This window comes from Falco peregrinus, chromosome 7 (genome assembly GCF_023634155.1).
Source record: "Falco peregrinus isolate bFalPer1 chromosome 7, bFalPer1.pri, whole genome shotgun sequence".
Classification (NCBI taxonomy): domain Eukaryota; kingdom Metazoa; phylum Chordata; class Aves; order Falconiformes; family Falconidae; genus Falco; species Falco peregrinus.
The window spans coordinates 34,048,097-34,060,980 of record NC_073727.1 but is presented as its reverse complement, the minus strand read 5'-3'; the positions used below and the strand labels follow the sequence as shown (position 1 = coordinate 34,060,980).

General features: G+C 39.4%; 1 protein-coding gene across 1 annotated transcript; it reads right to left on the bottom strand.

The window, feature by feature from the left end:
- Window positions 1–3,257: 3,257 nt before the first annotated feature.
- CENPW (centromere protein W) lies at window positions 3,258–11,165 on the bottom strand. The gene is made up of 3 exons (XM_005236981.3): window positions 11,008–11,165; window positions 5,924–6,037; window positions 3,258–4,197 (listed from the first exon to the last, which is right to left on the bottom strand). Exons 1-3 carry the CDS (start codon window positions 11,095–11,097, stop codon window positions 4,171–4,173), a joined length of 231 nt encoding a protein of 76 aa, XP_005237038.1. The 5' UTR covers window positions 11,098–11,165; the 3' UTR covers window positions 3,258–4,170.
- Window positions 11,166–12,884: the final 1,719 nt, after the last annotated feature.

The window sequence follows — 12,884 nt, the reverse complement described above, 5'->3', positions numbered from 1 at the left end:
TACAGCTCTGGAAAATGTAATTTTGCTTTACTGTAAGCAGCACTTTTATTTGAAATATATGTCACACCTAAATATATACCCATAAGTCACCTCAAAACCCTATGTATTTAGTAGTTACAATGTCCTGTCATTAGTTGTTCTAAGCAGATAAACAGCAATTCAACCAATGTGAGCTACATATTTTATCATTAAGGTTGCAATATAAGCCCATGTCCTGTACAAAAAATCTCCTGCATAAAACTGCTCATAGAACACACTAGTTTTTAAAAACAAGGCTATGCTGTACAAATAAATATAAACCTAGAACTAAGAAAACTATCCGATGCTGAAACACTGAGCTTCAAAGAAAGAAAAATCTTCGCAATGCATCAAAGCCTCACATATCTGACTTTCACCCTCTCAGCATGGATCAGCAGAATACCCTTTTTTGATGAGAATGAGATATTTTTTTTCTTTTTTTTTTTTAAACTTTAATTGCCCTACATTTGTCAGCAGCACAGGTTTGGCGGTCTTAAAGAATCTGGAAGTGTCACTTTTTAGTAGGAATAAACAGAATGTTTTCTTTAATAGGAAGTCACTGCAGGGAAGAAAATGACAGTTTTTGCTCTATCCCCACCTTATGGCTAGAAAAAGAATTTTCCTATCACAGCATACATATTTCTGATTTTTTTCCTTTATCACTATAGACAAAGAATATGTCCTATTTGTATCTATTTGTATTATGCAACTTAAGGTGGTTTTTTTTTTAGCAATCATGCATTCCCCCACATACAAGCACAATGAAACTCCAAAGCATAAGTGTCCTCTCTACCACCTGTATTGATTTTCTGAATCAAAACAGCAGACTTAATAATCCAACATAGCTTTAGATTCAGACAGGACAGTAATTATTTGGGCCCTAACCCACAACATCATACAGGTTGATATATTCCTGTTGACTCCATTAGGAGTTAAACAGCTAGATCTCTCCATGGATCTACCTTCACTGATATACCATTCTTAATATTCACATTTAAAAAAAATACTTTTAAATCTAGGAATCAGGTGATTTATACCACTCAGAAAATATTAAACTTACACATCCTACAAAATAAAAGGGTGCATGAATCTGGTTTTAAAGTTTTCACAACTATCTTCTCTCTTCACTTGCAAGAAAAATGATGTGACCATGAGAGCTAGAATTGTCCATACTCCTCATAAGACTTAAGTTGGCAAATAGCAGATCCTCTTTATTCCGTCACTCCATACATGAGATGAAACAAAAATATCAGCAGCACCACCCCACAAGGGAAAACACTCTCTTCCCTCATGGCCACCTGCTTATCAATAAACATTTTTCTTCTTCTGTGCCTTAAGCACTTATGATGCCACTCGCTGGCCCAGGGACTAACACTAGCTACATGAAAAGCTGAAAACCAACATGAGGGCCACCACAAATACTTTTGCCAAATTCTTCTTTCTTACTTTCTTACTTTTCCCTCTTTCATTAATGGTCATAGTGAAAGGGTGCAGTAGGACATGAAACAGAAACATACTGAGAAAGCTGCAAAGAGAAGAAAGAATGGAAAACCTGAATAACGTCTTACTGTGCATTTAAATTTTTATGTTTTCTATCCTGTTTTCTGAGGAAATGAAGAGTCATAACTGTATTGTCAGAGCACCCCCCTTCCCAAAATCTCTTGAATCTTACCTTTAAAACCAGAGGAAATTCAATAGTGAGTCAATAGCCTCAGTGGTTTCTAAACACTGAATTTCTCAAGGTTTCATGGAAACAGAAGTGTAGAAGAGACAATGCATCTGCATGACTCTTCCCTCAATAATCCTTGCCTTTTTTCTACTAATGACAGAGAATCAACACAGGAATTTAAATAAGAGAACCCAAGCTCGTTAGGACTTCCACCACAGATCTAGTTTAAAAAGACATTTTCTAGAAATATGTGCTTTGATGTTTTGTCATTAAATAGAGATTCAATAATGGAAAAGAATTACTAATATATTCTCCGAAGTTGTATTAATTGGAAGTGTTCATGACTACATTGCCGTAAGGCGTTACAATTTTTAAAATCTAGTAAGGAGTACCGAGTAGAAGAGACCCTATGTATATACACGAAGGAGTACAGGAGAGCTGCCAAATATGAATACAATTAACCTTGTAGTGAATGTTCAAGAAGATACTAGAAAAAAATAAGAGCATTGTATACTTCTGAATGCTTAACCACACTACATCAACCACATTAAACTTTAAATAAATGCTTACTGAAAATTAAGAGACCTGCCAAGTTATTCAGGTCTTCTCAATACCTGCCTGCTTCAGCTAGTATGAAACATTCACAAAGTAGTCGCAATCTAGCAACAGAATACATTTGGATTCAAACGTCTCAGGCCTGAAGAAAAAAACCCTCTCCAATTAAAAAAAAAAAGGCACTTTCTTAACTATGAACACAAGCCGAAAACACTGTGTAAGATATTATAACAGTGCACTGGTGGCTGGTTTTAACCCTTCCTTGCCTTCTTTCCCTTCCCCAATGGTAGCTGATTATCCATCTACTACATAAGAATGAGAACACTCTGCTAAACTCACAGTCGATCTTGCTCCTAGGCAAATAAAAAATAAGAAGTGGACATCAAAACAAGTTCCAAAAGCTACAGCACTCAAACAACTGTATGATGAGGAAAGGTATGTGGTTTTACAAGACCGTAAGAAAATATTTCAGGGAAAAATTAAGAGAAAACATTTCTAACAAAGGAAAATCTAGTATTGTAATAAAACTGTTAAATCGCAGACAGTAATTAAATACCTAGCCAGATCTCCCTTATTCCCGAGAAGGTACTTCAAATTATTAAGTCCAAATATCCTCTACACATGTATGTTCTCATTTTTCTTTGTGGATTCCAATGGAATAAGAGAAGAAAATGCAGAGTAAGGAATCTAGTCAACCTTACAAGAAGCAGACTAAACTAAGCCCCTGAGTTAAGCAAGCAGAAGAGTCATCCTTTCTTTCTGCATACTGTAAAAGAATGACTTTTCAAAAGTTGTACAGGCTTTTAAAAGTATGTGGACAGTTTCCTTAGATTACAAAAATATAAAATGCAATTCTTTTTTACTGAGTTTCTAGAATACACTCAGTAACTTGTTAAACAGAATTAGACTACTCAATATAAAATGTTTCTTAAAATTCTTTATTTTAAGAATAGATCACTGTGCATAAGCATCAGATACCTCATATTCCACAAAACTGTATTACCAGCTCAAAATGTGAGTTTCAACTGTATCTTTATTAAAAGATTTATTAAGAAAAGCATTCAGCAGCTGTTTTAAAATATCAGATTAGGAACAGATATGATCTTAATTTAAGAAGATATTTTTACATAATGAACATTTCCAGACTTCTGACAAGTTAGGATGACACTCATCGAAAGGGAGGAGGAAGTAGCTTGGCACTCATGCCAACTGATCTTCACTATTTGTACAGGATCTAACTTCAAAAACATCAGCTGTGCCAGATCTTTTATTATCCATAACATGCATCTCTCCACACCAACTGCATCAGAGACCACCAACTTGTCTCATATACCACATCAAACAAAAGACCAGCTTAACAGTTGAGTGCTATTTAGAATACAAAGTATGTATTCTTTCCCCAGAACACAGAAGTTTCAGCCTATCTTTCAAAGTTATTTAGAAAATATTAAGACATTTATAAATAAATCGAAGCCAAGGCATTCAATACACTAGTTTCTACAGTGATTGTTTTGAAAGCCAAAATTTTGTTTAACTAGTAAATCTACTTTCAACGACTTGATCTATAATGGATTTAGTGGAACCTGCATTTTTATTGCTGTTCTCCTTTAAAAGTTTCACACTTCTAATAATAAATGTCACATTGTACGTGAAAAGTGACTATGGTATAGGCATCCCTCTGTTATTATGGAAGAAATAAGGTACGCTGGAAGTCTTCAAGGCAAGTGACACACATTTTAATAGTATGCATGAAGTGTATGAAAATATACATTGTAAGATTTTTGAATTAGTTTTTTTAAAGAAACAGCAAAATAGTCATGAGATAGACATCAATAAATACTTCCACGCGTGCAAAAGCTGGCTCGCAGGATCTCACGTTAGTAAGAAAACACAGAAAAACATGCTTTGAAATTCCAGTGGTCTGTTTTCTAGCCTCTGCTTTTCTTTAAAATAACCTGCAAAAAGAAAAAAGTATATTTATAACTGCTTTTATTACTACAATCCGGGCTGCAGTAAGAAATCCAAAATGCTAGGCTGATCAGACCAAAGCTTCACCTAGCCAAACAATCCGCTTCCAGGAGTATAGCCACCAAGGGTAAAAGACTAGGGAAAAGGTTAGAAATAAAGCACATAGAAAAATGCAGTATCAGAAAGTTTGGTGGGTTTTGTTTGTTGTTTTGTTTTTTTTTTAATAAGAACATTCATAATCAAGAACTCTGTAAAAGAAAAGGCTTATTTTAAAAATGAAATGCTGAGAAATACCAATAACACTTCCAAGCTCTCAGCATATTCCTTGAAGCTCTTACCCTGTTAGGCCTAGACAAAAAGATAAAAATAAGGTTTGCGATTATATGGCTACTACGCTCAATTTTTGTTTGTAATGCCTTATTTCTTTCTATATCAAGAGTACCCAGACCCTTGGAAGGACATTTTTTGGTTTGGAGTTTAAGTTGAAAAATGAACTTCAAAGCCCAAGTGGGACCATTTAAGTGTTAACATTATTAAAATACAGGCAATTTTTCCTTTCTTCTCATCTTAAAAAAAAAAATTAATAATAAATGGAGCACAAAAATGTTCAAATAATGTTAAGATTGCAGTTAAAAAGAAATCACAAATGCAATTCCAACTGTAACATTCACTTGGCTACCCTACACATCCTGTATATATTTCTGTTACTATAGTAATACAAAGTATCAAACTAAACACTTCACCGGGGGGGGGGGGGGGGGGGGGGTGGTGGTGGTGCGGGGAAAAGAAAAAAAAAGATAAACAGAATCCAGGGGACCCAAATATCAGATAACACTGTTTTGTTCTTCCAGTTTGCCAAGCAGTAAATAGGTGGTTGAACAGACAACAAATTAAAGACTGAGTTCCTTCATGAAACCTAAAGCAGATACATCCTAGCGAGTGAAATGAGCTATGGAATACGAAGGATTTCAGTCATACTTTGGCACTACTCAAATCCCTTCTAGAGAAAGCTGCATAGTACCTTCCTCTTTCTCTTCTTTTGCATGTACACAAAACTTACCATGCTCTGTAATTCAAAGGGTTCCTCCTTCACAGATATTCATAGAGCAATTTTTTGTTATGCTTAACTACCCATATAACAACCCACAGTTTAATCCTCGCGTAGTCCTTCGCTTGCTGAACACATCACACGAAGTATCTCTTCAAGTACCATCCACACAATGCTGCAAGAAACCACTTCAAACATCTTTCAGACTAAGCAGGTAAGAACTGAAGGTGTAAAGTATTTGAACCTCTTTGAACTATTTCTCACTTGTTCCATAAAGCTTCATCTATATTACTGGAGTTAAAACAGAATGTTTCCTTGATATAGTACCATCTGAACTCCAACTTTGGAATTTGCTCCTATTCCCTGGGCTTTCAGGATGCCTGCTGGTAGACTACTGTGTAGACTTACCCACATAATGAAACTATGAACTTAAACATGGAATAATCAAAAATAGGGCTATATTTATTAGGGCAAGGAGAGTTAATTTGATGTCTTGGTAACTGTGAACTATGCCAACAATGGATTAAAGAACATTAAGTCTCTGCAGGTTCTGGACTATAAATCCAAACACATAAACACTAACACAGAAAACTTTTGCATATGCTTTTGTAATACATTTTTACATTAAACAAAAAAAAAGAAAAATATTACAAATGCTTTATTACCTTTGCTGCAGCTATAGTGTGCTCAGGTTTAATTATTTTACTTTTGTTCTCAAAAGCCTTTGTCCTGGCTTCTTCTGCTAGCCGATGAAGAAACAGTAAGAAGCTCAAGTGTACCTTTAAAAGAGGGGGGAAAAAAAAATTATCAAGAAGGGTTCAAACTGCTTAAGCATAGTTGGTTGGGTTTTTTTTTTTTTAAAAGTTCATTGTTTGAGACAGAGGATTCACATATTAGACTGCTTCCAAATTCCTGAAAGGTGTTCTCAGGAAAATGAAGTACCACTCAGTTCAAGTCCCAATAAATTCCCAAGACATTCCTTACTGCAAGATTCCGGTAAATAAAGTTTAAATTTGGTATACTTGAATAGTTGAAGTGCTCTAGAAATGATCATACAAACAACAACTGATCTAACAGAAGTCAAATCTGATTTTTATTAGTATTTTTATAACAAAATATAAATATCATAGAATAAGATGAAGCCTTTTTTGCTTACTAGTTAGTATAGTCAGTTTTCAGTCACTACAATGGCCAGACTTTTAACGAACAGCAAATTTATCCCTGCCTTATCAGCAAATGGACCACAGACAAGTTCAAGGACTTCTGCCCCTTTCCAGTGTAAAGAAGCACCAACATTAATTTCTCCAGAACAAAAAATTCTCCACTGTCAGGAGGCTCCATCTATTTTTTTCCCAGTTCATTGCTTACTTAACCTTTTTACATGAAAAGAACTGATAGGGCAGTATTCTGTTCAATACAGAATGCTACACTGCTAGTACAGAGGCAGCAAAAATTTCAGCAGGCAAGGAACTGATCTAACGTGGACTAAGAACTGCCAGCCAAAAGCACCCCTGTGCAATAAGTGACCTGTAATACAAATTTTTAGCATTATACAAACATTATGTGAACTGTTTTAACAGTCCAGCCTGAAAACTGGTAATTGCACCTTTTGTAAATTAAACTTTCAAACAATATTAACTTTGCTATGTGAAGTGTACAAAAATACATTTTCAATCAAGAGTGCATAAAAATACTTCTGAAATATATGAAAATATATGAAATATTTATATAAAATTTATATACTTATTCTGCCATACCTCATCTGCAAAGCCTAGAAATATATAATAAGTAACAAGTTAGAGTTTATAGGAAATACTTTGGCAGTGGGTTTGCAGCACAAAGAATCTGTTAGAGGACAGGCATTTCACTGTCCATATGACAAGCAATTTAGGGTGGTTTTTTTTAATCTCCTGAATTAAATGAAGCCAGCATGCTATAGATAAATTTACATAATATTTGGCATCATTTGGGAGCATCTACAACACAAAAAGCAGATGTTCTTGCAGATTTATTTAGCAAAATATCAAAGCTATTTTTAAACTACTCTTTAGTTACACAGAAATAATCTCCGACAGAATCAAGCAGTGGCACTAAAATAGTGTTCAACATTAGAACGCTCATTATTAGACTTATCAACATGGAGGTTAGGTTTCTGGAAAAAACTTGGGGGAGAAAAGGGACATGGAACAAAAGCTTCCATACTTGCAAGTCCTTCTGCTGAGAATCCTAAAGGCAAAAGTATTAATTTTAAAACTGCCTTTAGGAAACACGTCTTCTCTCAGAATCACTGTACCTTTATCTTGCTATTTTCAAAGCGAATCGCTGCATGTGGAGAAGTTTCCCCTGCTATAGGTTTAAAAATAGTCACATAACTAAAATCAGAACGTTCCACAATAAAGCACACATGTTAATAAATATTCCAGATTATTCAAGGCAATTGAGAGAGGCTAATGAAAGGCAGAATGACTGAATAGCATGAGCAGCAGTTACTGACAAGTACCTAGAAGTGATACTGTATTTGTTTAAAGACATTGCTTTACTATATATTATTGTCCATCTACATAAAATTTAAAAAGTTTTGAACTACATGTGAAAACTACCTTACACAACAGAATGCTTATTTCCCATAAAAAAAAGATTGCAAAGTTTTAAAAACGTATGTAAAAACTCACAACACTGCTTGCACAGCAGCTCCCACACACCTGTTCAACAGAACTAACGAATAGCAGGGACAAGCACTGTAATTTTTTTTGCTGCCATAACTTTAGAACAATTCTTTAGACTGATATTTTGCCTTCAGTCATCATTCTGTGCTGGTAACCAAGAAAAAAGGTGTCATTCAGTGCAACACTTCAAGCTTTTCCTGCAATGTAAATATAAACCTGCCCTTACAGAATAAAACAAGCAGCTGAGCTCTTGCTTTTCTTCTGTAATTTCAAGCAAGAGCAAAGTCTGCAGCTTTTTCTTCTCAGGCCGTTGAGGAGGGGGGAACAGCTGAACTTCAGTACTAAAATCTTTACCTCTTATTTTCAAAAAGGTAACTAACTGAGTTCTAATAGCATAGGGAAAACCTTAAAAGCTATTCCTATCTCTTCACTCAAAAATATTATCACACTCCTTCAAAAAATCAGCTTCTTGATAAATTTTGATGAAATTTGTTAGCTACACTGTGCACAGAGAAAGATAACACTTAAGAAACAGGTTCTGACAAAGCTTCAAATTGCAAAGAGATTTGATTGAAAGAATCTGAAAACCGAAGAAGAAACATTCAAGTATTTAATAAAATTATCTGAATTCTTATGTCTCTCAGACTTGTTAGTAACGATGACATAGGTAACACTGATTTATTGAGGAAAAATAATCACTGAAGGCCAAGAAAAGGAAAACAATCAGATTAAGTCATAAACTAGGTAGGAAGACCTCCTCCTTAGACTGGTTAAGTACCACAGCAGATTCAAACACAGAGCACGGATCATTCAGGAAGACAACCCAGAAACCGAACTAGTCGATTCTCTATTCCCCCACAGAAGACACAAGCACTTTACTCAAAATGTATATGGTTTTGTCGTGTTAAGATAGCTACTGTATCAATTTCTAGAGTATGCCATCACTCTTACAAGGTTTGTAGGGAATAACAGAGACACTAAAAAACCACTCCCAAAACTTACTACTTGTCTAACTACAGAACTAAACTTTCCCCTCACCCTTTTTTTTTTTTTTTAAATAAAGCAAAACTGCAGCTGTGTTATTTATTCATAGAAATAAAGAGCTAAAGAGCTTTTAGCCACATGCTTATTTGAAGAATATATTGGGCAATCCCCACCCCTGGGCATTCCTGTTTAAAGGTAAAATAAAAAAGCCAAGCCTCCTAACATAAAAGGCCATTTAATTTTACATCACCAGAAGAGATAATCCATGCTTCCACCACATTATTAAAATTCATTCTTATCTCATCCTTTGTGTTAGAATGAGTATTTGCATAGCTATATTTTAAGCTAGGTCAGATTGTTGTTGTTTGTTAGTTTCAGTCAATTCAATTCACTGATTGTCTTTGCAATCCACAGGATGCTGGTGCCAGGACAAAGAAGAGATGGGAACCAATGCCCAAGATGTGGATGGATGTCCCACTTACCCCTTTTCAGACAGCTACACTACCTTGAAGCCTAATTAACATTACCATGGAAACACAGACCAACTGTTACTAACGTCTACAAAAAATGTTATTAGTGATTATGTAAGTTTGATTGGTTGACAATAAATGACACTGAGTAAGCTTTGAGTAGGTGTGAGCACAAGCAGCAAGGGGCCAGGTCTTTAGTCCATAAAATACTCCAAAGATAGCGAAAGAAGTAGGAAAAGATCTTATTTTTATTAGACCAATTAGAAAAATATGTACAGCTTACATTCAAATGTAAATCCCTTCATGTAATTAGCATATTCATTTCATTTATCTTTTTTTCAATTTTTTATATCTACATTTAGCCTCATATACCCAGATACCAACCTTCAAGATGCTGCAAGACAACTTTTATACACGTAAGAAATACAGACTTACAATTCAAGTCAGGTACCATACTAGTATACAGCATGCATTAATGTTCTGAGAATCACACACATTTGTAAACAAGAGGGCATGACAGTTCAGCAAGTCAAGCCTATGAACACACTTCAAAGAATACTTTTTATCCACAGATACTTTTTTTTTTTTTCCAACACAGCAGCTACCACAAGATCTCTTGAGGTCAGGTTTTCTTGCTGTACTCAAGTAATTTCTTGGTGAGACAAACCCTTCCTGTGCCACAAATCCCTTATTGCAGGTCAGAAGGAATCCAAATTGGTTGACCTGTTGTCTGAAACTTGTTTTGATGTGGTTCTGTTACATCTACACCTTTATGACAGGTGTTTTAAAGCAATGAACAGGATCTCAACACCTTATTCTCATTAGATAACTAACAAGACTTGTCATTCCTTAGTTTTGGGCAGATTACTTAGATGGCCTTCTACAAAAGTAGGATCGATTATTCAAGATGACTTAATGGTTTAGCAACTCGTTGATCACAATTAAGTGGATTGATATCCGCATACCCGACCTGCCCTACATAAACAACAAACGTTACAGCCACGTAAACCAAATTCCCATTTCTCAGCCCGTTTACATAGAACTCTTCGAAGAGCAGCGTGTACATGTAATGACACAATATTTATGCATCAGCCTGTCCCTGAATCCCCAAATTCGGTCAGAAATCTACAATACAGCAGGCAGAAAGCTGCAGAAAGCTGCAGCCACTATTTACTAACGTTTTATTAGGCTAACCCGCCCTCCATCTCCCCACAAGTTTTGTGCCCCTCTGCCCGTAGGTCACCGCAGAAACACCCTGAGCAGTAACGTGACATCCCATTACACACAGCAACTACAAAGCGCTCCAGCACGCACAATCCACCGGCCCGCGTCTTTCAAGCAATAAAACGTTTTGAAACTAAATGTCCCCACTTAGGGACCCCTGTCCCTAAGCAGCCAACTGCCCCCCCCCCCCCCCCCCCGCCCTGCGCTACCACCCCCAGGCTCCCCGGGAGAGCGCGGATGGAGCTGAAGGACTCAGCCCTCGGGCTCCCCACACTGCCGGAGCGGCCAGGGACCGCGGCCGGCCTCCGCCTGCCTCGCCGGTCAGGGGCCGGGGGCAGCGCCGAGGGGCGGAACGGCCCGCATCTCCAGGCCGCCCCCGCGGCGCCCGCCCCTCTCCTTCCTCACCAGCAGGTCGGTGTTAGCCGCCAGGCGTAACTGAGGCTTGTGCTTCTTGATGATTTTCCGCAAAGTCGAGCGGGGCGCCGTGCGCTTCATCCTTCCCCCTCCTCCTCCCGCTGCTGCCGCGAAGGGGCCCAACGGCTCCCGCCCGCCCGCCGCCGCCGTTCAAATCCGCCGCCCTGGCGCAGGCGCGCGCCCGCCGTGACGTACTTCCCAACGGCCGCCCCCGAGGAGGGCGGCGGTGGCGGTGGCCGGGGCCGGGGCCGGGACCGGGACCGGGACCGGGACCGGGACCGGGACCGGGACCGCTGCCTCCCTCCCGCCTGCGGCGTGCGAGCGGCGATCGAGCGGCTCCCTGGAAACCGCGGAAATCGTAGTAATCCGGGGAGACCCTCCTGCCCTCTCGGCGCACCCCGCAGTGGCCCGGCCGCTCGGGGCAGAGGCGCCGTCTCACCTGCGCTTGCGGCTCAGGCGCCTCCGTGCCCGGCGCCCCGGCCCGCGGCGCTGCCGGGCCCCTGGGGCGCGCTCGGCCTGGCCCTCGCTCCGGCCGCCGGTGAGGGGCGGGGGCTGTGGCGCCCGACTGCAGCGATCGCCGGGGCGAGGGCCGCGGTGCCGCGGCGGAGGCAGCGGGCGCGGGACGGGAGGAGCCCGTCGGGCGGGTGCGAGATGGACGCTGCGACAGCCGTTCCTTCGCGGGCCGCTGTGTGTCACACCGCTTCCCCTGTAAGCTCGCTGAGACTTGGGTTTAGCTCTAGCTTTAGCAAGTTGATCAAACCTCCGCCCAGGCCTTTTTTAATCAGCAGGAAAGAAAATGGACGCGGCGGTTCCCCGAGTGCCTTTACCTGGTCTTCAAATCCGGCTGCTGCCACGTGCAGAGGTTTCCCGAAACGGAGGGAATATGGCACCGGCACAGTGCCACCTGAGCAAGCCCCAGGCCAAGACCTGTGGATTTTCAGTTGGCAGTCATCTCTTGAAGTGTGATAGGATTTATTTGCTGCAGAAGCAGAGGGAGCTGTACAACACACTTTTTCTCTCCTTCGTTGCCTTGCATGACCTTGCTGGGAGATGTGACACCAAATGGGCTAGTCTGGGCCGACGACAGGACCAGGAGCCTAATTAGCACCGCAAAGCACACTAAAATGAGCCCAGAGTGACAGTTATGTTCTGCACATAAATCCGCATAAAATGCTGCGTTAGTACAAGCATGGCATTGCCTTAATGGTACACAGAAACACACTCGTTCTGAAATCGGCCACCACTTTGAAGTGTCATCCTTTCTCTAGCGTCTGTCCCTACACTTCTATTTTGGCTGACGGATGCTGCTGACTGAAATACAGGTTTCCCCACAGAGGGGCCCCTGTAGTTTGGCATTCTCAGTGTATTTGGACTGTGTGTACTTAGTTGGAGAAGGGGTCAGGATTTCATACTGAGGTATGGGGTTTTTCGGCATATTTATTAGGGGTTTTGTTTTCTTTGGCGTACGGAATGTTTGCAAATTTAAATGTTAATAAGATAAATATATTGTCTTAACATACTCAAAATTATCAGCACCCAGATGTGAATCAGTTTTACTGAAGTATGTTCTTAAATCGGTATGATTTGGTATTTTAGTGAATTTTGCGATATGCACAATATGTAGTCCAAACAGAAGTATGATATCTGACAGCACAAGAGAATTTAAGATTTGCCGGTTCTTCATGCTCTGTCAGATATTTGAAAACCATGCTTTGTTCTTTCAGCTTTGACTGTCACTAGCCATTAATCATCAACAGTGATGCAGATCTTAAAATCAGAGTTTTAACATTTTTTCTGTGAAGGGATAAGCACACTAAAATATGGGGGGGGGGGGGGGGCGGGTTCTGCAGTTTAATAATAATCACTGT